The sequence below is a fragment of the Heloderma suspectum genome, chromosome 4 (genome assembly GCF_057233095.1).
Source record: "Heloderma suspectum isolate Gila_16-S chromosome 4, 16-S_ref, whole genome shotgun sequence".
NCBI lineage: Eukaryota > Metazoa > Chordata > Lepidosauria > Squamata > Helodermatidae > Heloderma > Heloderma suspectum.
The window spans coordinates 176,480,766-176,508,038 of NC_139461.1; the positions used below are offsets into that span (position 1 = coordinate 176,480,766).

Genomic DNA, 27,273 nt, shown 5'->3' on the forward strand with positions numbered 1-27,273 from the left:
TTTCCTGACCTAATCCTGTGTCCAAAAGGCCAGGTTGTTTATTGGTATTATTAGCACTACTAATATACACAGTTCTTTAAAGAGTTAGAAGAGGAAAGCAAAAAACTAGGCCCCTGCTGCAAAGACCTTTTATATATATATATATATATATATATATATATATATATATATAAAATAAAAGATTTACTAACTTACTACTACAAAGTAGACATTAAACTGTTAGCATTTTGTGTCCATATACTGAACAGTTAGTTTTTTTTAAATCTCTGTCTCTTTGTGGTCTACTCGTAGGCGTTCCAAGGGAAACTCAGGAAGAGAAAGATTTTGCTGACTTTGATATTTTTGATGACCCCGACACGCCATTCTCCACCTTCAACTTCCAGTATTCAAATGATGCTTTCAAGAGATTACACGATCTGATGGAATTCAATACCCTGAACAACTTAGATGTATGTATAATGTACACTGTGCTTTGATTCAAAGGGGCGTTAGATGCTTGCAGTGGTTAAACAATGTCTGCTCTTAATTGCTCTTACATCTTGTATCTACAGATTTTTATGGGTATGATACCACATCCCTCTGATGTCTATTCCTGTTCCTGCTTTTGGATTTCATTTCACAAAGGAAACACAGCCAGATAATATGATACAAAAATCACATGTAAAACAACAGAGCCAATGTACTTGTATTTGTTCTGTTGTATCTGTAGTGCCTGCAAAGAGTTCATGGAATTTGCTTTTCTGTACAATGGAACAGACTCAGAATATTAGCAAAACCAACAGTCCCTTAACTCCTATTTGGCTGCCCAGTGGAGAGTAGCTGATGTGAAAAGAAAATGGCCAGCTTTGTTTTGCAAGTCTCATAATCATTCCCTCTAACAGTAAAATGGGTGACCACCTTGCTGACCAATATGGCAGCAAAATGGGGCCACCCTGAAAGGCAGAGATGATTTCTGCATAACTGAAAGGCACCCTAGATATAAATGAAAAATATTGCCATTTTTAAAAAGAAAGAAACAAAAGCACAATTAGATGTGTGAGGAAGGTGTGTGAATTTTGCTTCAATGCTACTGTGGAGCTCTGGCAGCAGGAGAGTGGAGTGCAGGCACAACAAACCCTCCGTGTGCTGGGTGGCCTGCTCAACCGCAGGGAAACAAGTTTGCTCCAGTTCTAATTAATCCTGAGCAACATAGTAATTGTGCTATACAGCAGAGGGGAGCGTTCAAAGGGGGGAGGAAAAAAGTTTACTGCTGAGTGGGAAGGGCATACTACAAAACAAACATACTACATACTACCACAACATTTTTGTTGCAAGTCCCCATTTGTATATTGTTCTAGAAGCTTCTACTGGCTCTGGCTTCTAATTCTATTCTCAAACAAACAAACAAAAACCAATATGGAGCTTTGCTCTATAGGAGAAAGAACTGAGAAAGAATTCTGAAAGCATATTGCCCTGAATGGAAACTGGTCCTGCTGGCTTTAATGGGAGAAAAATCCAGCTATATGTAAAGTCATGTTATACTTGGAAAGTGCTGTTGAAGTATAATGCGCATGCATAGACAAGCTATAGCCTGGTTATTTCTTCAGCTGGTTGGGAAAGTAGATGATCAGGGAGAAGCCATTTCTGTTTTTAAATAATTTTAAAGAATTTTTAAATATAATTTTAAAGAATTTCATATGCTGCCAGTGGGAACAAATAAAGAAAGGAAGCATTCTATATTGAGAATATTTCCTGTTTTGTAATTGTCAAATGCAGGAATTTGAGTATAAACAAATATGTTCATTTGTAAGATCATTTTTCTTCCTTGCATCTATGTAAACTCTGGGTTAAACAGTATGTTGAAACTAAAGGGTTTTTTTAAAATAGAAAAGGGAGCTTAGCAGAATAGAATGAGAGAGATTGAAGCTAATGCACTTTTGCTCTCCTGCCAAAAAGAAGCTACTTAGGCTCAAATCTGTTTTTGCTCTACTTTGCTGTTTATTGATTCTTAATTCTTTTACACTACTTTCACCTAATACTGTGAATGTCTCCCATTTAACAGAATGAGTCATCAGCAACCAATAGGAAGGATGCTGTGCTAGGTTTCAGGAAACACAGGGCATGATCTATCCACACATGAACACAGGTGCTTGCACATGGAGGGCTATGTATGTGTATTAAACTCAGTAGCTGGGCTCAGGTGCAAGCAGTCTTCATAGAATCATAGAATAGTAGGGTTGGAAGGGGCCCATCGAGTCCAACCCCTGCTCAACACAGGAATCCAAGTCAGAGCATCCCCGACAGATGGCTGTCCAGCCTCATCTTGAATGCCTCCAGTGTGGGAGAGCCCACTACCCCACTTCCAGCCTCTTGCAAGGCAGCTCCCCAAAGAAATACCTGGGTCAGGGGAGAGGCAAATCAAACTCAGTAGCTGGCCTCAGATGCTAGACATCTTCCCTAACTCCACATGTTTGTGTTAGTTGTAACCTTCGTGTTCTACAGGCTGTAGGCTGAACATGTTTATAGTATTATTTACATTTTGTGTTTGGGTGTGTTGTGCTTCCTTAGTCTGATTAGATTCTTTTAAATAGACTTAGACTTGCAACCTCTCCTTTCTTTCACCAGGACCCTTGCTCTCTACTACTACTTCTGCCTCATTACTTCACCATGATTGTTTTATAGTTGCATTTCCACATCCCAAAAGCCATTTTGCTGGGCTGAGGATATGAGATAGAAACACATTGTGAAAGCTTAGGCCTATGACAGTGCTTTCATAAATTCAAGTCAGGCTGGCCTCAAGTGCTTCACTTTACACTTTTCTTTACTGACATATATGGAGTTGCTAGTTAGCATTGGACAAAAATAAATTGTGGATTACCTCTCTTGAACAGAGAAATTACTTTGTTCAGGGGAAAAAGGAGTAAGTATGGATGTGTTTCAGTTAAGAGAAGAAGGAAAAAAACTAGTTAAGTTCCACTTCTATAATATCACCAGGTTAGTATCCCAGGTGTGTGTGTGTTTAGCCTGCTCACATGAGTATTAAAAGTGATGAGGGGATGTGAGTGCACACGCAAGCCCTGCCCCAATGTTCTTGACCTTTTCGTGTTGAGCAGGAAGGTCTGAAGTGGGAGCCTACTCATGTTCACTTGAATGTGAGTAGGCGCCTCCATGCAGTTGAAAACCCTGATAAAGCCGGGTTCTTGATCACGTGGAAGCTTCTACTCACATTCCACCAAGTGCGAGTAGGAGTCCCCTTCAGACCTTCCCCCTCAACACAGGAAGGTTGAGTGGGTGGGGCTGGGAACACTGGGGTTAGGGCTTGTGTGAATTCCTATCACTTTTAGCCCTCATGTGATCACGCTGAACATTTGCATAGGGCATATTAACTACACTTCTAGTATGATGTCAAAAGGACCTGACTCGGGGCATCTTGAGAAACACTACAGTTATGAGCTTTAATATGCAAAGGATTAGGTTTGAACTCAGATGTAGGTTTTTGCTAGCAATTAAATTAAGCAATGTATTTTCCTGCTGCCCAAATGGATGGTTGGAATGTGGTTTAAAGATGCCATCTACAGGCTAAATTTCATTCTCCATTTGGAATTAATTTCTGGTGCATACAAAGTTTTAAAAAACCAATAAGTAACAAATTATGTTAGTTGCATAAAATAGCAAAGAGATGCATCCCAAGTATTAATGGATAATAGTTTCATTAGAAATGTTACTATCCTGTCTCTATGACATTGTACACATTTTCCCATCACACCCAGTCACCCTAATCCAGCTTGGTTCATCCTAGTTGGGTGGAGAATTCTACTCCTAAAAGCCAGAGCTCCATGAGCACGGCGTTTTTAAAGGAAGCCGTTCATTTACCTAATGGAATTTCTGATATCCTTCCTTAAAAGAAAAAAAAAAACACGTCCATACTTCAAAAGGAATTTCTTGGTAGAGCTCTTTCCCACCCATTTCTTCTGATAAAACTTACTTTCTTTTAGAAATTATATGGTGCATTAAAGAAAAAAGATCTTAGCATCTGAGAGGACTATAAATTTCTTATCTGAAATCTCTTCAGTCACATTAGTGCTTTGCTGTTCTGTTTGGACTACATCATACAAATTGGGCTATAGACACTTATCCACCTATGTTTGGTGGAAACAGAGCCACTGGGGGAAAAGCCTAGTGCTTTAAAAATATATATATATATAATTCCAGGTGGCCCAATAAGGATCTGTGCTCAGTGACTTCCAGGACCTGTTCAGGGAAGCTGAGCCACGGATTATTCAGGTTGTCAGTTGACAGAAGGAGGGGGGATGTAGGCTTGTTTCACCAAAAGAAGGTTTCCCCTTTATTCCCCCTGCAGCCACCTGGGACCCCCCCAAAACATCTCTAGAAGGTTGTGGGGCAGGCGGGGTGGAGAGCTGAACAATATGGAATGAGGTGCTAGGTGGGAGGGGAGGTTTTCCTCCTGTGAACTGTAATTTAATTTATCTTAGGATCCAAACCTGATTTGAGCAATTTTCCCCCTTCCCCAGCAACCCTCCTGCCCCCATCCCACAATATTTTTTGTGGAGGAGGGGGGAGGCAACTTTTCAGAAGGTCTGCTAGGGGTAGGAGGAGACAAGAAACTTGCCTTCCATGAACTTACATTAACTTACTTTAGGATCCAAGCCATTGTATCCTGGAAAGGGTTGAGCAGATGTGCATTGTGGGGTTAGAAACCTCTCCTCCCCAGAAGTATATAGGAAAATTTAGGAAGGGGGAAAGGAAAAAGGCCTTTTTTTCTTTCCCTCTGTAGAAACCTTACCCCCAATAATATAGCAATAAAACTTATTATTTATTACATTTTTATACCGCCCAATTGCTGGAGAAGACTCTTACGAGTCCCCTGGACTGCAAGGAGGTAAAATCAGTCAATCCTAAAGGAAATCAACCCTGAGTGCTCATTAGAAGGACAGATACTGAAGCTGAAGCTCAAATATTTTGGCGACCTAACGCGAAGAGAAAACTCTCTGGAAAAGACCCTGATGCTGGGAAAGACTGAAGGCAAAAGGAGAAGGGGATGGCAGAGGATGAGATGGCTAGATAGCATCACTGATGCAATGAATATGGACTTGAGCACACTCCGGGAGAGAGCACAGGACAGGAAGGCCTGGCGTGCTATGGTCCATGGGGTTACGAAGAGTCGGACACGACTGAACGACTGAACAACATACCGCCCAATAGTCAAAGCTCCCTGGTCGGTTCACAATTAAAACCATGGAATGCAAGACAATAAAATACAGATGGTAAAATACAATATAAACGTTTAAAACTACAATATAAAATTTTTAAAACCAAACAGAAACTAGCAGCAGTGCAAGATTTAAATAAATACAATACCAGATGCAAAATGCTAAGGTTTGCAGCTGGCAATCAGCCCAGAGCCTGAGCCCTCGAGTGCATTATAATACAGTAGTGGAATATTTCAGGAGGGTGAGAATGAAAGAAGGGGCGTGGGTTCCTTCCTCATTTCCTAAAACTCCCCCCCACACACACACACTTATAACACACACTTATAACACACACACACACACACACACACACACACTTAAAACGCTCCTGCTCTTGCCTGGCTGGGGATACACTGCAGCTTTTTTGTTGTGGGTCCCCATATATTTGTTCGTTTTATTTGTAAAAAATTAACTGCACCTTTCCTCAAATGTTCAGAAGCGCAGCCAACAAGTTCACATTCAATCAAATATAAGCAATACAAATAATGAACACTAAAAACAGGAACAGCTGTATGTCTCTCTGTAATGCTAAGCCTGCACATATGTGCCCCATAATGGGGAAGCCCTTCTTCTAGAAAACATTAAATTTTTTTTCGGAGCCTGATTGAGGGGTGGTCAGCTAAAGAGATTTCCTTGGGAGAGCTTCGGCTATTCGGCGGAATAGAAATGTAATCAATAAATAAAATAAATAAGAGAGCAATCCTATGTCCCCTAGGCAGCATCTGGGGGAGATAGGATTTTTTTGGTTTCCCAGCTACAAGCTTGTAGACCGCACTACGAGCTCGTAGCCAGGAAACTGTGCTCCCCCTCCCCTGCCCCCTTGTAGCCAGGGCAAAGATAACTGCACTGCCACCACCTCTGTGCTCGTAACATGGGGCATAGAAAGGTGAAAACAGGGTGTTTCTGGGGGTGAGGATGGGAGGAGACCACAGAAGCCGTTTTAGACAGCTTCCTATGTGGTCTCCAGCCCCATTCCTGCCCCCTTCCCAAAGCCGTGCTTAGACGCAAAGGCAAAGTGCAGGGCGGCTGCAGCACAGAGGGAATCCTCTCCTCCATGCTGCTTCCACCCCACATTGGATAGGCGGTCGCTTCCCACTTCAGGGGAGGTTGGAGGTGCCTGTCTATCTCTATAGGATTGCACCCTAAATACAACTTCTGACCTCCAGATCATTGTCTAGAGCAGCTTTCCCCAACCTGGTGCTCTCTAGATGTTTTGGACTTCAATCCCCATCAGCCCCAGCCAGCATAGCCAGTGGTCAGGAATGCTGGGAGTTGTAGTCCAAAACATCTGGAGGGTACCAGGTTGGGGAAGGCAGGCCTAGAACATAAAGCAGTCCCCTGGGAATACAGAACTTGGCCATCCCTGGCGTAGAACTGTTATTCATGTTTGGATAAGATGCCATTATAAATTACATTTAAATTGTTTCTTTTGGTATAATTGTATATGAAATGTGCTAATTCATCTGATAATTCATCAAGAAAGGTTGACAGTTCATGAAGTCTACCTGATTTTCTTGGTGGTCTTATGAAGAAAAACCGGACAAAAATGTGGCAATAGCATTTGCATCTGACGACCTTCAGTCAAAGTAGTTTCTTCTCCAATGTTTTTACAAGCTTAGAAAAATGGTCTTCATAAACAGCTACTTCACATCCCCTTAAAACGTGGTGCCTACAGGAAGTGGGAACAGCTGGAAGACATTCAGTGATAGTACTGAGATTGATGCTATTTTGCCTCTATTTTTGCAGGTAATCAAGGAAGCCATAGCAGACAGTATTGAGTACCGAAGACAGAACCCATCACGCTGCTCTGTTTCCCTCAGCAGCGTTGAAGCAAGGAGATATTTCAACAAGCCTCAAAGCAATAACCATACATAGACACAACACATTGCAAGCTTCATTCCTCAGAACAGAGCATAACTGGATTGGTCAAGCAGTCTTTATTTTGAGAGAATTGCTATTTGGGAATGAAACATGACAAAACAAAGGAAGACAATTTCATCAGTTATTCTTCCGCTTTCCCTCCCTCCCCCACCTCCAAAAAAAGCAACATAACTGTTCTCTGGTTTTAAGCGATCCAAAAACACAATGTTTAAAAATCTACATGTGTTCCGTAAATAGTTTATTTCAACAGCCCTATTTTTCACGCCATATTTTTGTTTTCTTTTAAATGTTTGAACAACTTTCATCCACATGTTATATATATTTTAAAGAATTTGAGTTGTCTTATGTTCATGATAATGTTACAATGCATCTGTCGGGTAATTTATGTTGCTATGCAAATGTACTGTCTGCAATCAGTGCTAAAATATATTAATACCATTGTCCAGTGGTGACATGCTGTACCCCAACCCTTGATCCACTCTGACGTTAGTAACATTTGGAACATAATCAGCTTGTTAAAAAAAACCAAAGTTTGTTTTTATCACTGTGAATTTTTATCTTACTGAACATATTGGGCTGGTTCCAGATTTAGTCATACTTAGAGAAGATCCATTGAAATCAGTAGGACTTATGATTCAGTGGATCTACTCTACATCTGGATCTAATTCAATACCTCTTGTTTGTCTTTAACTTGGTTGGTAAAGAGGCTAGATCCTTTCTCTCTTAAAAAAAATAAAGATGAAAATTCTGTGAAGAGGTATCATTAAAGGGGGGGGGATAGATTTCCCTCTCTATCTGTGGCCCTCAGTGATTAGGGGTGCACGAAAGTCCCTTACCTGTCCTCGAAGCTTTTCGCGGTGGGGGGGAGGCGCTTCGCTGCTCCCCCCGCAAAGTTCAGGCCGGGGGGGAGGCTTCCCGCCTTGCCCGGCCGAAATTCAGGCCAGGGGGGAGGCTTCCTGCCTCGCCCGGCCGAAATTCAGGCCGGGGAGGAGGCGCCTCGCCTCGCCCGGCCGCGAACTAAAAAGTAAAAAAAAAAAAACAACGCCCCCTTGCTAGGCTACGTGACGATTAACGTAGCCTATCATGGCTAGATCTGCAAAGTCAGCCATGGTAGGCTACGTAAATCGTCACGTAGCCTATCACGGGTGACTTAAAAAAAAAAAAAGCGCGTACGCAAATGGCGGCCCCCATAGGGAGCCGCCATTCGCGTTCCTTATTTGGTCACTGTAGTCTACGTAAAGATTTACGTAGACTACAGCGACCAAATAAGGAACGCGAATGGCGGCTCCCTATGGGGGCTGCCATTATCCGTACGCGCTTTTTTTTTTTTTAAAGTCACCCGTGATAGGCTACGTGACGATTTACGTATCCTATCACGGCTGACTTTGCAAATCTAGCCGTGATAGGCTATGTTAATCGTCACGTAGCCTATCACGGGGGCGTTTTTTCTTTTCTTTTCTTGGAATGGTGGCGGTGGCAGCTGGTCGAAAGACCGGCTGCCGCTCCCGCCCCTGACGAAGACCCGCCGAACCGCCGGCCGGACCCGCTGCCGGGAGGGACATTCGCCAAAGGTAAGTCCCATCCCGGGGGGGGGGGTGCGGGGGGGTGCGGAGAATTTCTCCCTGAAACTTGTTCGGGGGGCCGAACACGTTGGCGCTCGGCCCCCCGAAGTTTCGGGGAGAAATTCTCCGCCAACCCTATCAGTGATACTGTAATTGCAAAAGAACACAGAAGACACAGGAACCCATTCTGCCCCAAAGTAATTTCTTACAACCTACTAGCTGTCTCAAGTCACTCCATAGCATTTCCTCCTTCCATTACACTTTCTTTGCCATGTAACCCTATTTTTATTATTACATTTATATCCTGCCTTTTTGCCTCCTGCGAGGAACCCAAGGCAGCTTACGTGGTTCTCCTCCTCCTCTCCAGTGACCCTATGTCATTGTTGCAGTATGTAAATAATTTCTATTTATCTGACTGGCTGAATGTTTGGAGAGTTTCAAAGCCTTGTGATTGAGGCACAATTCATGCATACCTGCATTGACACACTTGCTGTAGAAAGCCGTTTTGTGCGACAGCCAGGAACATATGGAGAGTTAACCATACTGCAGCTACCTGGAATGTTCTAAAGCGGGTTACTGCCCCAAATGGCTGGCACATCGCTGATTTTTATGCTACCGTTGAATTCAGTGGTGCAGTGGGAGTAGGAGTGCAGCCCACAGGGGAGTCCAGGGTGTGTGTAAAAATGGCCCCTGGTCTTCCCGAAGTTGCACCACCCCCCATTGTAAAGAGACATGATGCTAGTATTGGGATAGAGCAATATGGTTTGCATTCTGGCAGCAGCATGGAACCCTTTGCCATGCCGAAGCAGTTTTCAGGGCTAGAGCTAGTGCAGGTACATATGAATTAGGCTCAAATTAGGTTTTACTGTAGTGAAACAAATCTTCCTTCTTTGTTACCAAGCTTTATTTCAAACCTTGCATTTATTTCAGAACAAAAATACTGATGCCTTTGAAAAGTGGAACTAAGGGCTAGTTAAACTGTCATATTTTTAACATAGGTTGAAAGAGAAAATCAACTCTGATTGCACTTGCATTGGATATGGAGAGCCAGATGTTTCTATGGTTGGCCACAAGTCCTCTATAGCTCTTGATGAGCCATATGCAAAAATGTCCAGCTAGCTTACTTGTGACAGTGGATTTCATCCTGCATTCCTATAATGACATAAAGGAAGAATTTCATTATGCTTTATTTCCAGTTGCTTTTGCATTTGTTGTGCAAAATGTATGCTGCAATAACATAATCGTTCATCATTAGCACACCACTTTGTTTCTGAAAAATGAGGGTGGATTTGCAGTTTAGTTTTTTCACTTGATAATATTGTATGTAAGCCTGATCGTCAGGAGATAAAATTAAATTATTTAACACATTCAAGAAGATTGGTCAACAAGAAGAAATCTCATCCATAGTGATCTTATAAACATATACTTGGGTTCTTAATGGATCATCTGAATTCAGCCATAGTCTTATTTATTTATTTTAACTGCCAGCTAATTAGTATTTCAGCTAATGGCATTTCAAAGTCCAGTGACAATACCATACAGAGCACATGAATTCAGAATCCAATAAAATTAATGTAAGATCCAGATATGGTGGGTGTGGCCTCACTCATGACTGGCAGCCACTGATTAGTAGATATAGTAAATGATGTAAATAAACACCTAAAGAGGGATAATTGCATTTCGTAATGAGACCATTCCCATTATTTGTTGAGTGCAAATTCCAGCACATCAATTTTGCAAATGAATTCCAATTCCATGGCTTTACATTGGAATTTCCCTTTGAAAGTTTTTTGTTGGCGATACAACTTTAAAGTCTGCAGCAGAATATCTTGGGAGATTGAAATGTTCTTCCACTAGTTTCAGTGTGTTACCATTTTTAATATCCAATTTCATAGAATCATAGGATTAGAAGGGAACTTTCGAGATGGTCTAGTCCAACCTCCTGCAGAATGCAGGCTCTGCAATGCAGGATGCATTTATAGCATCTGTGATAGATGGCTGCCTAGCTTCTGCTTAAATACATACAGCGAAGGTACAGTGAACCCCACCACCTCCTGAGGCAATCTGTTTCACTGCCAAACAGCTGTTAGCCTGTTACTGGTAGGAAGTTTCTCCTATCTAGCCGAAATATGCTTCCCTGCAATTTTCACCCATTGGTTGTCGTCCTGCCCTCTGGAGCAACAGAGAACACCACTCTTCTGTGTGACAGCCTTTCAGATATTTGAAGACCACTTTCATGTCTTTGCTTAATCTTCTCCAAGCTCAACACACCCAGCTTTTTCAATCATTCCTCATAGGACTTGGTTTCCAAACCCCTCATCATCCTGGTCACTCTTCTCTGGACAGTCCAGTTTGATTATGCCCTTCTTAAAATGTGATGCCCAGACCTGGATGACTATTCTAATTCAGAATAGAGCAGAACTATTACTTCCCATGATCTGGACACTATGCTTCTGTTAATGCAGTCTAAGATTGCATTAGATTTTTTTAACCATCGCATTGTGCTGCTGGCTCATATTCAGCTTGAGGTCCACTAAGACATCTAAGTCCTTTTCACAGGTACTGCTGTCTAGTCAGGTCTCCCCTATCCTGTTCTCATTTGTATCCATTAATTTTCTTGCATCAAGAGAAACTTCCTTTGTGTAAATGACAAAATATACCTTTATTTCATGTCTGCAAATAATTTTGTCACAGCTTTACTCTCTGCGAAGGAGAATTTACTAGATTTTCATCATGCATGAGACCTATTATTTTTTAATATATACAAATCACATTTGACTTCATTTCCAAGGGAACTTGTTGCAATAGATCTCATCCCTCCACAAACACTTAAATGTTTTAAATTTCAATCCCAAGTGCAGTTGGGGGCCTGGGGCCAGTGCAAAATGACGGATCATCCACCACTTCCAAAGCCCTGCTGGCTCGTGTGTGTGTGTGTGGGGGGGATGGACGGACGGACTGAAATGATGTACCTTTTTCATTCTACGTAGTTCTCTGTTTCTTCTATTCCCCCCCCCATTGGTTCCAATGGGGGGAGGGATTAATTATGCCAGTTCCAGGCTTGTGTAGGGGGGTGATCCTGGGGCCTCTCTTGTGAACAAATGGGCTTAGATCCAGTGGATCTAAGGCCACCTCCATTGCACTCTGCTTTGCACCCAGAACCTCTTCTTTCAGGGCCTACCACAAGCATATGGTGGTACGTTTACACCCATGGAGCTTTCTGTGGCTGTAACTGGGGCCTCCAGGGCAGGCACTGCTCTCTCACTGGTAGAGTGCATCTGCACTGTTCTCTCACTGGTAGCGTGCATCTCTGCCATAGGAGAGGCACCTCTGCCCTGTCCTACAGGGTTTATGATTGCTTTGCCCAGCAATAAAACGATTGTTACATTTTGTAGCTACTTATCAAGAATGCAGTATGGCAGATGTCTATAAGAGAAAGGTCTTTTTCAACAGTGGTATGCCCTCCCCAGAGAGGCCCTCCTGGCACCTACCTTAATGTGTTTCTAGCACCACACCAAGAGCTTTTTATTTCCCCAGGCCTTTTAAATTATTGTATAGTTTTATACTGTGTTAACTCTGTAAATTATATTCCTCTGCTGTTAGTTTTAAATTGATTTTGCTGCTGAAACATTTATTTTCCTCTGTTCTCCAGTGGTTTGTGATTTTATAATGGTGGTGTATTAATTATATTTTGTCGTTAACAATTTTGTCTGCTTTATTCCCTGTAGGCTGCCTAGAGAACTTCTGGATAAACTTACAGGGTGTCCTACATATTGTATAAACGAACAAACAAGAGGCCCCACTCTACAATATATATTTTAACAAGTTATAAATCTGTTTAACTGTCATGGCTCCAAGCCAAGTAAGTTTTGGTTGTGGATCTATAAAGGACTAGGTTTCTCAGTGTCTTCTTTATTAATGTCTACCTGCCAACTTGAAACCTTGGTCCTGAAAAGGAAATGCCTTAAGCCCTCCAAACTGCTGGGAGTCCGACAACCCCTTGTAACACCTCAGTGAGTTCTGACCTTCCCTTTGGGGAACCTCTTTACAGCCCTATCTGTGCATAGGTGCCACAGTGGGATTCTCCATAGGGGAATTCTGTACTACGTCAGAATTTTTTTTTAGCATGTAGTCTCTTAGATTTTGAGCTCTGGATCTACTTTTCCAGTTGCCTGCTTCATTCCAGCAAAAATGGGTGCTGTATAAGTAATAACCATTACTACAATTAGCAAAAATAGTTTCCACGTTGACTTAGTAAGAACTAATCTACATTTTTATATGATACTGCCTAAAGAAATTTTATAACATCATCTTGTTCCTCAAGGAATTCATAGCGTACCGAATGGTTGCTGCATGCATTATGAATTATTCCATTTTTAATTGGCTAAAATATGTAAAACCTACAAGAAAGAACCAACTATAGTTACTTTTTAAAATAGCTATTCCCATCAGACATCCTTAAATCTATGTCTAATACTAAAGGATTAATAAAAGCCCTGTCCTATTGGTTAATCAGTTTTATGTTACTGTGAATTAGGACATGTTTAAACCCAAGAGAGGAAAATAAAGGCAAGTGATTTTACAGCTTTATATATTTTAAAATTATTTGCAGTGAAACAGGAAGCAGCTGGTACAACCTTATTTTTAATATCTCATATATGTATAACCCCCCCCACTATGCATTATTCATTTTTCTTTGGGTTAATATGGTTATTTTCTACATAAATAGTATATTGACGACTTCTCAGTTTTATACAGAATTACATTTTGTATGCATCTTTTCTGTTACTTGGAATGTTTTCTGGAACTATATTGTCACATGTCAATATTTGTTACAACATTATCTTTTTACTGCATATGTAAAACAATAAAAGATGAAATGCAGTATATTTTCCTTCAAAAATTGGTGCTTTTTTTTTTTTTTTAACATGCCGCAGGCTCCCTTGAAAACATGTTTTGAAAATTACGAGATGGCATTGGAAATGTGTGTGTTGGCCAGTTCACTCTCCCACATCTCTCCAAAATGATTTCTCCCCCCACTCCCTTTCCTTCCCATGGGTCTGTATGACGTGACTATGCCAGGGGCTGTATATAATAAGGGTCACCCGGATGTGGTGGGGGGCCAAACACAAAGACTGACCCCATTAGGAGACAATGCTAGATTCTGCAGTACTGCTTTCAGTGGCACTCACTGTGAGCCCTGCTTTATTTAGGCTCTGCTCCCTCAGTTTTGGTGTACAGGCAACTTTCCCTTGGTGAAATAACATTTTGAAAGTTCTGTTTGCCCATTTTTGTTTTCTATCAGAGTTTAGGTGGCTTGGCTTGGCTCTTTTACTTCAGAATGGACATTGTAGTCGCATAGTTCCGTGCTAATGCCCTCTGCACACAGGCCAGTTTATTTGGGGGCATGGGATAGCTGAGCCCTCTCAGGTTGGGACAGATGTTACAGTTGTTCTTGGGCAGTCACCTTGTCCAGGCTACTTTTCACCAGTGGGAATATATTTTTCTAACAGTTCTGTTCCTCATTTGGAATTTTCTGTCAGGCTTGGGTGGTGTCTTTGATCTGCTCTCTTACTTTGGGACCCACATTATAGCCACACAGTTCCTGGGCCGTCTGTCCAGGCAGCTTTTGATCACTGCAGAAATATTTTTAAGATCCTGTTCCCCCCTTGGATTTTCAGTCATGGGCAGGTGTTTTTTTTTTTAATAAGGATGGGAGAACAAGCAATTTTTCGAGCTCACCCCATTCACCATGATCCCCTGATATGTAGCATTTCCAGAGGGCTGGAGAAGCTGCTGTGGGGAGGAGCGGGCAGGAAAGTCTGTTTCCACCAGCCTCGTTGCACATACCTACATCTGGATCCAACTCATGATGACTAACATGGGTCTCATTGATTTCAATGGGCCTACTCTAAATACAAGTAAGTCTACATCCATACCAATGTATATAAATATGCAGCAATGTTACATAAGAGTTGTTTGTAGATAAATCAGCACAAATGTCAAATAAGGCAGTTGTTGGTCACTGTTGGTTCATTCTGGAAAAGGAAGCTATAGAAGTGCTACCCCAGGTTACATAAACATGTTTCCCTTCTTGCTTACTCATGATGAAAACAAGTAGACATTTCCTAAAGCTCTTATAATCCAACCATCATCTTTGTTTTTAAGTTGCATAAGGGCTGGGTCTTTAGTCTGTTGATTCAGCTGATAGATGTTAGGCCTGACTCAGGCTATGGGGTTAGAAAAGACAATAAAGTTACACATACTTCAGAAAACATTCGAGTGTAAATATGTGACTAATTCATTGAGTACTTTTGGAGTTAGGGAATGATATTGTTGAATGTGGTAGCAACCACCTGATAAGGGGGTTAAGTGAGGTACCTCAGAGGACACAACCCCAGGCTTACAAGATTGGTTCAGTACATTGTTAATGTAACTTCGCAAAGAAAATTACTGTAATTTAAGATGGCGTGTCACAGGGCTATGGTCTTGACCGGCTGCCATGGCACTTTCCTTTAGCAGTGCAGGAGGAGAAGGAGCCACCCCCCTACACACAGTGCCCCCTACCACCTGTCACGGGGCCATTTGGGGGCTCTCCCATACTGCGGGACCCTGGACCTGAACCCTGTGGTCTGGCCCTTGCACTGCTTCTTTCTGAGTAAGCCCTACTGAACTCAGTAGAATTCTAAAATTAGCACACATACAATGGGGTTGCATGTGTGGCTGAGGGCCTGTGTTCCATCCAATAACTTAAAAAATAAAGAAGGGCAATGCCAAAGAGTGTTCAAACTACCACACAATTGCACTCATTTCACATGCCAGCAAGGTGATGCTCAAAATCCTACAAGCTAGGCTTCAGCAGTATGTGAACCGAGAACTACCGGAAGTACAAGCTGGGTTTTGAAGAGGCAGAGGAACTAGAGATCAAACTGCCAACATTCGCTGCATCATGGAGAAAGCAAGAGAATTCCAGAAAAACATCTATTTCTGCTTCATTGACTACGCTAAAGCCTTTGATTGTGTGGATCACAACAAACTGTGGCAAATTCTTAAAGTGATGGGAGTACCAGACCACCTTACCTGTCTCCTGAGAAACCTGTACGAGGGTCAAGAAGCAACAGTAAGAACCAGACATGGAACAACCGAGTGGTTCAAAATTGGGAAAGGAGTACGACAAGGCTGCATATTGTCACCCTGCATATTTAACTTATATGCAGAGTACATCATGAGAAATGCCGGGTTGGATGAATCACAGGTCAGAATTAAGATTGCTGGGAGAATTATCAACAACCTCTGATATGCAGATGATACCACCCTAATGGCAGAAAGCGAAGAGGATCTCAAGAGCCTCTTGTTGAGGGTGAAAGAGGAGAGTGCAAAAGCTGGTTTGAAACTCAACATTAAAAAAACTAAGATCATGGCATCCGGCCCCATCGCTTCCTGGCATATAGAAGGGGAAGAAATGGAAGCAGTGACAGATTTTACTTTCTTGGGCTCCAAGATCACCGCAGACGGTGACTGTAGCCATGAAATTCAAAGACGCTTGCTCCTTGGGAGGAAAGCTATGGCAAACCTAGACAGCATAGTAAGAAGCAGAGACATCACCTTGCCGACAAAGGTCCATCTAATCAAAGCTATGGTTTTCCCAGTAGTAATGTATGGCTGTGAGAGCTGGACTATAAGGAAGGCTGAGCGCCGAAGAATTGATGCTTTCGAACTGTGGTGCTGGAGAAGACTCTTACGAGTCCCCTGCACTTGTTGTTGTTGTTCAGTCGTTCAGTCGTGTCCGACTCTTCGTGACCCCATGGACCATAGCACGCCAGGCCTTCCTGTCCTGCGCTCTCTCCCGGAGTGTGCTCAAGTTCATATTCATTGCATCCGTGATGCTATCTAGCCATCTCATCCTCTGCCGTCCCCTTCTCCTTTTGCCTTCAGTCTTTCCCAGCATCAGGGTCTTTTCCAGGGAGTTTTCTCTTCGCATTAGGTGGCCAAAATATTGGAGCTTCAGCTTCAGTATCTGTCCTTCCAATGAGCAGTCAGGGTTGATTTCCTTTAGGATGGACTGATTGGACCTCCTTGCGGTCCAGGGGACTCGTAAGAGTCTTCTCCAGCACCACAGTTCGAAAGCATCAATTCTTCGGCGCTCAGCCTTCCTTATAGTCCAGCTCTCACAGCCATACATTACTACTGGGAAAACCATAGCTTTGATTAGACGGACCTTTGTCGGCAAGGTGATGTCTCTGCTTCTTACTATGCTGTCTAGGTTTGCCATAGCTTTCCTCCCAAGGAGCAAGCGTCAGCTCCCCTGCACTGCAAGGAGGTCAAATCAGTCAATCCTAAAGGAAATCAACCCTGAGTGCTCATTGGAAGGACAGATACTGAAGCTGAAGCTCAAATATTTTGGCCACCTAATGCGAAGAGAAAACTCTCTGGAAAAGACCCTGATGCTGGGAAAGACTGAAGGCAAAAGGAGAAGGGGACGGCAGAGGATGAGATGGCTAGATAGCATCACCGATGCAATGAATATGAACTTGAGCACACTCTGGGAGAGAGTGGAGGACAGGAAGGCCTGGCGTGCTATGGTCCATGGGGTCACGAAGAGTCGGACACGACTGAACGACTGAACAACAACAACAACAAATGTGTAATATCACAGACTGCTTTTGAAACTGCTCAGTGTTCAAATGCAGTTGCTGTGCAGCTGGGGGTGGCAGGGAGAGGGCTGGTATTCAAGAAACAGTCCCAAACCCTCTATTTTCATGATTCATTGGCTTCCGTTGTAATGCTTTAGAATACAGAACCACAACCTGGGGGCAGGGATGTGTGTGTGTGTGTGTTTAAAGGTTATTGCAATATAAGGCCCACTCCTACCTTTCAGGTCCCAGGGTATCGTATAAATCAGCCTTCCCCAACCTAGCACCCTCCGGATGTTTTGGATTATAGCTCCCATCATTCTGGCTGTGGCTGATGGGAGTTGAAGTTAAAAGCATCTGGAGGGAACCAGGTTGGGGAAGGCTAGTATCATTCTTCTTGTTGTATTGTAATAGTTGCATACACTTCCTTGTTTTGAGTTATTAAGAAGTTTGTCCCTAGAGTGTCCCAGGAGTGGGGAGGAAGAAGGAAGTAAGAAAGAGAAAGGGGAGGAAGGAGAATGTGAGGGGGGAAATGACAGATAGAAATTTAGGGTTTAGAAATAAAGGGAAGTTCTGTTTACATCCATCCTTGTTTCTGGATCCTCCTTACTGAGAAGAAAATACAAAACAATTTGGCGATGGGACATTGGACCCTGCGAACTTGCATGACGTTTTTGCTCTCATTTTTGTGTGGAGTGGTTGCAGGCCTTCGCCATTACACAGTTAAAGATACAGTGCCTCCTTGTGTGCTGCTTATACAGTTCCCATTTCTTCAAGTGTTTGAATGCATGCCTCTCTAGAAAATGTTCACCATGTCACAGATCCCACCTCCGGCATTCTTCCTGCCTACTTCTGGGAATCTACCACTCTCATGGGAGCAATGGAAGTCACATTTCAATAATTATGTCCTGGCTATAGATACTAGTGCCATTACATCAGAAAGCTCTCCTTTTACATTGCATAGGCCCTAAAGGCCAAATGATCTTCTGCTATCTACCTCTAGTACCTGATTTGCTACCAGATACTATTCCATGTGATGCTGCCATAAGAGCCCTGGATGACCATTTTAATCCATTGTTGAATGTTGTATCAGAACACTTTAAGTTCTATTCTCGATCTCAGTTACTTTGTTAGCTCAGTTATCTCAGACTCGAGAAGAAAATGATAGTCACTACAGATGCTTGTGAGTATGGACTAGGTGCTGTTTTGACTCAGCTTAAAAATGGGCGAGAAGTCACTGTTGCTTTTGCCTCCTGAGCTCTGACTAATTCAGAGAAATCTTACTCAGAGTTATAGAAAAAGAGGCTTTGGCATGCTTCTGGGCAGTGAGACATTTTAGGACCTACCTATGGGGCAGAAAATTTATTCTAAGGTCTGACCATAAACCTCTAGCAACTCTATTTGCCACAAGAGGTTCAGGTTGAGCTTCCCCAAAGGTTGCTAAATGGGCAGTGAGAATGATGGAGTTTTATTTTGAAACTGTGTATCTGCCTGGAGAATGTGACTGCTGATTGCTTATTGTGTCGGCCTATCCCTTACTCAGATGATGAAGTGAAATCAGAGGATGAGAGAGAAGTTACCATTACACAAATCACTGAAGGCACTCGGGGGATAATTTCAGCTTCAGAATGGTCTGCATCTGTAAAGGAAGACCAAGTATTAAATGAGTTGAAAGCCCACATAGTTAAAGAATGGCCATTCAAGAAGAAACTACCTGAACAACTGCAACCATTCCAACATGTTGTACAGGACTTGTCAGTAGTAAATGAAAGGGTTCTGAGAAATGATTGCCTCGTTCCATTAAATTTGTAGGAAAGGTTGATTCATGAAAGATATCTAGAGATGAGTCTTACCAAAAGATGATTGAGACAAAATTTTTGGTGGCTAGGGATGGACAAACAAATCGAGGAGGTAATTAAGAACTGCGTGCCATCTGCCAGCAGTGACAAATCACTGAAGACCAACTACACCCCTTTAACACCAGTAAAATACCCTTCTTGCCCATGGGAGAAGTTAGCCCTGGACATAATGGGACCATTTGAGGACCAGCCAGAGATATGCTCTTACAGAGCATATGCTATAGTAATGGTGGACTATCATTCTAGATGGCCTGAGGTTACATTTACTGCAAAAATAACTACACATATGGTGATTAAATTCATGACTTCCATATTTGCCAGAGAAGGCTTCCCAGAAGAGCTTGTAACAGACAATGGCGTTCAGTTAACATTCACAGAGATGCAGACATATCTTCACAGCAATGGCATCAAACACAAAACCATTTCTTTATACCATCTAAGAGCTAATGGGCTGGCTGAGAGAATGAACAGACTTGTAAAAGAGAGTCTACAATTGGCCAGTCAGCAAAGGGTACCATGGGAAGATCATTTATGAGACACACTGTTTGCCTATAGAACTACTCCACATTCAACAACAGGGGTATCACCCTTCAAGGTTTTAAGAGGATGCAAAGCAAACACAAGATTAACTACATGTCCAGCTCACAACCTAGCTTGCAAACCTCCTGATGTGACACTTTATGAACGTGTCACAGATAAACAAAAGAAATATGTAGCCCTGATTTGGCAACTAGAGTTTCCAATCGCCAAAGTTCCCTCCCTCCCTCCCTCCCTCCCCCTCTGTTCCCCCCTCCCTCCTCAACTGCTTGATCAACTTTCTCAAGTTGATACTTTTTGCGCCAGGCTTTCTGGGTTGCTCAGAATGAATCATTGAGTCAGACGAGGAGGTTCATATACAAGCCGCTTTGCTTCTGGGTGCCTCATTGCTATTCTGCTCTGCCTTGTATCTAGGGATGTCAGAGAATTCTGCCATGGATCTTGGTGAGGCTGAATGCCAGTGCATTTGGCCCCCCAAACTCCATGGCGGAACGGCCTGCCACCCCCCCGCGGATCCCCCCCGGGACAAGAATTACCTGTGGCGGATCTTCTGGGTGGTGGCAGCTCCGGCGGCGGCGGCTGGTCTTCCGACCGGCTGCCGCCACCGCCATTTCCAGGCTTGTGTAAAAAAAAAAAAAAAAGACGTGATAGGCTACATAAAGATTTACGTAGCCTATCATGGCTAGGTTTAAAAACAACAACAACAACGATGTGATAAGCTACGTAAATCTTTACATAGCCTATCATGGTTGGGTGGGTTTAAAAAAACAAAAACAAACCACGTACACAAACGGCGGTGGCTACGGCCGCCGCCATTTGCGTTCCTTCTTTTACTGTCTTAATCTACGTAAATATTTACGTAGATTTTATTTATTTATTTATTTATTGCATTTATACCCCGCCTTTCTCCCTCTCGCAAGGAACTCAAGGCGGCTTACATTATCCTCCTCCTCACCGATTACGACGGCGAAAATAAAGGGGAACGCAAATAGCGTAGTGGGTGCTATTTGTGTCTCCTTTTGATTCGCCGTTTTAGCCTACATAAATATTTACGTAGGCTAAAACGGTGAATGAAAAAGGGACGCAAATAGCGCCCGCTATGCTATTTGCGTTCCCCTTTATTTTTGCCATCATAGTCTATGTAAATATTTTCATAGATTAAGATGGCCAAAAAGAAGGAACACAAATGGCGGCGGCCATAGCCGCCGCCATTTGCATACGTGGGTTTGTGTTTTTTTTACCCAGAGCCCTCCGTGGCCGGAAATCTGGCTGCAGATGGCTCTGGCCTGGCCAGGCCTGGCTGGCTGCTCGGCGGAGTTGCCGCGGAGCACAGCCGGCCATTTGAGGATTCTGGGGGGAGGAACGGAGCGCCTCCCCACCGGCGAGGATTCCGGGGGGAGGTATGGAATGTCTCTCCCCCCCATCAACATAATCCGCGAACAGGTAAGTCACTTTCGTACATCCCTACTTGTATCACATGGAGCCACCTCCAAAGCAGCTTGCTTCAACTCATTATTCGGGCTTCGGCCAAAGCGGTACACAGTCCTAGTATTTGCTTCCAGGAGAGATAGTGATGACCGTCAACTTGGATGGCTTTAACAGGGGATTAGACAATGGCCACTAGTCATGATAGCTATATATTACCTCCAGTATCAGAAGCAGCATGCTGCTCAATTCCAGTTGCTGGGGAACACAAGGAGGAGGGTGCTGTTAAACTCATGTTCTGTTTGTGGGCTACCTACAGGCAGCTGGCTGGCTACTGTGGAAAGAGAATGCTGGACTAGATAGGCTTTTATTCTGATCAAGAGTGGTTCTAATGTACTTATCATGTTTATCAGCTGATCCTTGTGTGTAATAATTCATGACCTTACAATGAAATGCTAAGGATGTGCAGGATGAAATCAAGGCAGCTATAGAGTGATCATCTAGACCAGGGGTCCCCAACCCCCAGGCCGCAGTAGGGGTGTGGGAACCCCCTCTTACCTTGGGTCCATGGGGGGGAGAGGCAATCTGCCCCCCCCCCGGAATCCTCACTGGCCCTGGTTGGCTCCACTCCATGGCGAGTCTGCGGAGCTGTCGGCCGGCTCCGGCCACTGGCGGACTTCCAGCCACTGGGACCTGTTCTTCAAGTGGGACACTGGGACCTGTTCTTCAAGTAATAGGCTAAGTAATGTAATTACTGGGACACTGGGACGTAATTACTGGGACACTGGGACCTGTTCTTCAAGAAATAGGCTACATAATGTAGCCTATTACTGCAAAGAACAGGGACGCAAATGGCATCCCAGTGGCTGGAAGTCCACCAGTGGCCAGAGCCAGCTGGCAGCTTTGCGGACTCGCGGTGGAGTGGAGCCAGCCAGGGCTGGCGAAGATTCGGGGGGGGGGGTGGATCGCCTCCCGCCCTGCGGACCCAAGGTAAGGGGGGTTCCCACACCCCTACTCCATCCCGGTCCCATCCCCCCACCCAGTCTGTGGAAAAATGGTTCTTCCACAAGACCGGGCCCTGGTGCCAAAAAGGTTGGGGACCGCTGATTTAGACTCAATGTTTGCCACCACAGACAGCAAGACTGAATGTAATTCTTTTGTTTTCATTATTAAATTGTGTGCATGACAGCAGTTGACCGGCGTCTAAACAGAACATGGATGTGATATGGGGAATCACAGGGCAGTAACGTAGTAAAAAAAAAGAGAGAAATGGCCTTAGTAAAGTAATTGGAATGTTGACATTTAACTTGGACGGTGACAGGAGCTGTGTGATATCTGGTCAGTGTCAAGAGTCAGTCTACAGGCTTGGGATGGAGTCTGATGAATGTATCCCACTGCTCTATGTTTCTGTTACATTACCGTAATGTTTATATCTTCATCATCATCCACCTTCTTGGTTTTCATGACCTTACTGAGGTCAATGTTCATGACTAGAAATTTGGAACAGCATGGCTGTAGGAAGTAGACCTGGGGGATGGAGTGTGTGTGTGTGTGTGTGTGTGTGTGTGTGTGAAAGAAAGACAGATTGTTGGACTTTAGAAAAAAATAAACAAGTGTCCAACAAGTCCCAGTTCCAAGGCAGGATGGATGAGTTGTGGTGGACCTGGTCCATCAGGAGTATGTGTTTGTCTGTCCAGAATATGCAAAATCGTGGTCTGATCCTTTATTGCTCCAGCAATATCTAGACAAGAGTAGCTAAATGTCATGTACAAATGTCAGGGAACTACACATTTCTGATACTTTGTGGCTCCTCCAGCTAGATGTTGTCAGAGCAGGACTGCTACATCTCTTCAAGCACAGACTCTGAGAGCTAGAGGCAGAGCCTGGCAATATCCAGCAGGGAACATCACCTGGTGATGTAGGAGTGGAGGCTGATCACCAAGCAGGCAGAGAGAGGCACGGAGCTAATAGCAAAAGTGCTAAAACTGCCCAGAGAGCTTTGGCTATTGGGCGGTATAGAAATTAAATGAATCAATCAATCAATCAATCAATTAAATAAATAAACTAAGCAGAAAACTGTCTGTCCCCTTGGTTCTGGCTTCTAAGCCTGGCATTTTACTGCTGACCGTGGAGATCCTGAGGAGGCTAATCCTGCACATGTTCACTCAGAACTAAGTCCAACTGAGTTCAATGGGGCTTGTTTCTTGGTAAGTGGGTACAGAGTTGCAGCCTGAATCAAATCATCAGTTCTGAATCAGAACTTGAATCAAATTATGAGACCTGGAAAACCTTGGAGCACCTTGCGGCTATAATAACATAGGATTTGAAATGATCCCAAAATGCTTATCCCCCAAAGAAAAACATCCAAAGCTAAGGCTGCTACCCTGTACCCACTTACTTGGGAGTAAGCCTCATTGAATTCAATGGGATTTACTTCTGAGTAGACAAGCCTAGGATTGCATAAGTATGGTTCTAAGACAAGGTCGATATTAGAGAACTAAAGATCTGCCTCACCAGAGACTAGTAGCAGCCGCCTATGTTAATATTAAACTAACAACGCTTCTAATATCTCTGAGAGTGGGGGCCTAATGTGGCCTTTTAAAAGAAGCAACATTAGTTCAGTCAGTCAAAGAAGGGTTATAATTTTTCTGCACAGCATTGGTTTCTTGAGGCCTTAAAAGATAAGAGTTCGTTGTTCACCATTTCACAGTGGCGTTCACATTTTCCCTCTCCTAGCTGTCTTGGCTCGGCACCGCTCTCAGTAATTGCATCCTTCTTTTGCTGTTTCTGACTGGGAAATGTCAATCTTTTGTCTCACTTCCTGTCTGTTTAAGGCAGTAATCCCATACACTCTTATGTTGGGAGGGATTTGGTGGGGCGTGCTTGCAAATAAAACATGCAAAGGATGGTGGTCTACAGTGGACCCTTCACCTGACTCAACTTGTTTTCCCCAAATCAGCACAGTGAGATTTTCAGCCAATTAGGTACACCTTGATCCCACAGGCAGCCATTCCCCCTTATTTCCAAACTATCTCCCTTTTGCAGAACAAAAGGCCAATGCAGAGCACCTATTTTGAGAACAGACAAAAGTAACAGGCAGCTTTTGACAGAACAGACAAGCAGGGTCCTTCTTGCTGGCTAGCAACAGGCGAGCAAAGACAGCTGAACAACCCCTTGAGGTAAGTGCCGAGAGCTTCACTTTTCCTGACATAACAGCGACAACATAGAATATACTATAAATAGAGGTGTCAGCAATTCGCTAGAGATGCCGAATTGGGAGGTAACACAAAAAAGAAGTTCCCAAAATTAGAGCTGTGCACAAATGCCCTCTCAAAATTCTCCAGCTGATTTGTGGGCAGAGAAACTGAGGGGACAATTTCACAGAATTTCTCCTACAGGAAGAGAAGTCCTCCCACAGTTTCTCACAGATAGGGCACACTATTGGCAGGGGTTGTAGCTAGGGATGTTAGAGAAATCCACCGCGGATTCAAATGAGGCCAGATTCTTTGGAATCCAACCTCAGGAATCTGCAGTGAATGGGCACCACTTACCTCCTCTCCAGGAGGATTGGAGGCAGAATGGCACTTGGTAAGTGGGTACAGAGTTGCAGCCTGAACCCCTGAAACTTCTGAGAATCAAATTCTGAGAATCAAATTCTGAGACCTGGAAAACCTTGGAGCACATTGCAGCTATAACATAGGATTTGAAATGATCCCGAAATGTTTATCCCCTAAAGTAAAACATCCAAAGCTAAGGCTGCTACCCTGTACCCACTTACTTGGGAGTAAGCCTCATTGAATTCAGTGGGACTTACTTCTGAGTAGACAAGCCTAGGATTGCATTGTAAGTATGGTTCTATGGTCCGTAAGAATGGTTCATTGGCTGCTTCTTCCACTGGAGCCGTTCGCCTCCTCCACGCCGATTGCCGTTTCTTTTTCCCCCTTTTTTTTAAATGGTGATTGGCAGGATGTGCCCATAGACTTATATGCAAAATAGAGCCGTGAATCTTGCATATAAGCCTATGGACACATAGACTTATATGCAAGATTCGCGGCTCTATTTGCGTATAAGTCTATGGGCACATCCTGCTGATTGCCTTTTTTTTTTTTAAGAAATGGCAATCGGCATGGAGGAGGCAAATGGATCTGGCCAGTAAGGTAAGTGGCCCTACAACTGGTGCGGCTCTGTGGAATCCTCGTGGAGCGGAGCTGCTCTGGAAGATTCCGGGGGGGAGGAATGGATCGCCTCCCCCCCCACGGATTCCCCACCGGAATGGACGGTGGGGAATTCATACACCCCTAGTTGTAGCACAGGTTCTTTCTTTTTTCCTCAGGGTTTTTGGTTTATTGCACTGCTTCTGTAGGTGGCAACAGTATCAACTGTGTTGAGGCTTCCACTCTTCTGAGGCTGAATTCTGGATTTCTTTTGGTGCTGTTTTTGGGCTTACTTAATCACTGTGAGGTGGCCGAGGGTTCTCTATGTGTTTTCTCTCTATATTACACATCTTTCCATTGCTCTGCAGCCTCCCAGGCCACATGCACCTTTTGAACTGAAAAATCCCCATGGGAGGAATTGCCTCACAATATCATGATGGCTTTGACTTGAAGTGCGGGAAGCCGAGGAGGCTACAGGCTGCCACAGAGATTACTGTACAATGACAGACAGGACACTCATGCACACTCCTCAGCCACCTCATAAGTAAGGTAAGCACAAGAACCCCAAACCCAACCCATGAGAATTTCTCCGAAATTTCTCCTCCTTTGAATTTCTTTTCAAAAGCATTTTTTCTATCAAATTGAATGAGAATGGTCGAAAAATATGTGGGAGAAATTTTCAGCACAGCCCTACCCCAAATTCATACAGGACAAGAAATATCAAAAAGAACCATGTGATTATAAAGTGGGTGTGATTATAAATAAACACCAGCAGCTCAGACCCCCACCATATATCTTAAGAGACTCCTAGATTGTTTTGTTTTCTATATTAAAGCTTCGGGGGAGGGAGTAAAAAAACCCTTGGGAAATTCTTTAGGTGAAATATTTTGGAAGACTCTCATTGGATAATGAGTGCTTTGGAAGAGGTTTCATCAGAGGCTCGAGAATTTCAGCTGCTGTCTGCGAATGAGACATGTTTCAATGGAGGAATGTTTTGGTTGCAATTTGGTCTTGACAAAATTTTGATGAAGCAATGAAATGGGATACAATCCAGAGATCTTTTCAGCAAACAACTATCATCATTCCTCTAACCACAACTGTAATCATTGTTTTTTTTAAAGAAAATAATAAATATGTTATATTTTTGGTTTTTATTCGTAATCATACCCACTTGATAATCACATGATTCATTGTAATATTTTTTTGTTCACTGAATAAGTAGCTATGGTTATAGACTTCTTTGGATTCTTGAGAGTTTTCATCTTGCTGTGGTGTTGGCAGATATAGCAGGTATGTCCTTCCTTCCTTGGTGTACATGTTGTTATGGCAATGACCAGTATACAGTCAGGGACCCTGGGAAATGTCAGATGCCCTGAGAAAATCACATTTTCTAGTGCACCTGGTTTGGAAGTAAGAACATAAGAAGAGCCCTGCTGGATCAGACCAAGGGTCCATGTAGTCCAGCATTCTATTCACAAAGTGGCCAAACAGCTGTTGACCGGGAACCCACAAGCAGGGCATGAGTGCAACAGCAAGTGATCCTTGCAACAAGGAGGGACCCACCTGTTGGATCTAGGTAAGGAGAGAGTTGAATGACAGGTAAGTATGTGCATGAGTGCATTGGGGGTGAGTGGGAGGGAGGATTTTTCCATCTTGGATTATAATCTGAGCTGGAGAAGAACCCTGGGGCTCATAATGCTCAACTTGAATTGGAGGTGAACATTATGAGTAGGGATGCTGGAGAAATTCAAGATGGACTAAAATGAGCTCAGATTTCTAAGAATCTGACCTGTGGAATCCACTACAGAGCGACCCCCCTCAGGCCACGCAGAGTCCGTGGGCTTTCGGATTCCCAAAATTTATACATATAAATTCGTAGGAAAATACATAAGTTTCTGCTGAGGAAACATTGAATGGAATTGGGGTGGTGTGGTTTGCCAATGTTACATACTAAGGTCAATTGTGTAAATACG

At 43.4% G+C, this 27,273-nt stretch overlaps 1 protein-coding gene across 2 annotated transcripts in view; it reads left to right on the forward strand.

The window, feature by feature from the left end:
• The window catches only part of PLA2G4A (phospholipase A2 group IVA), a 143,996-nt gene extending 135,813 nt beyond the window's left edge, over nucleotides 1-8,183 (forward strand). For both annotated transcript variants that reach the window (XM_084851403.1, XM_084851404.1), the window contains 2 exons: nucleotides 292-449; nucleotides 6,996-8,183. In XM_084851403.1, the coding sequence (XP_084707529.1) occupies nucleotides 292-449; nucleotides 6,996-7,124 (287 nt within the window). In that variant the 3' untranslated portion in view covers nucleotides 7,125-8,183. The remainder of the gene's footprint in view (nucleotides 1-291; nucleotides 450-6,995) is intronic.
• The last annotated feature ends 19,090 nt before the right edge of the window (nucleotides 8,184-27,273 follow it).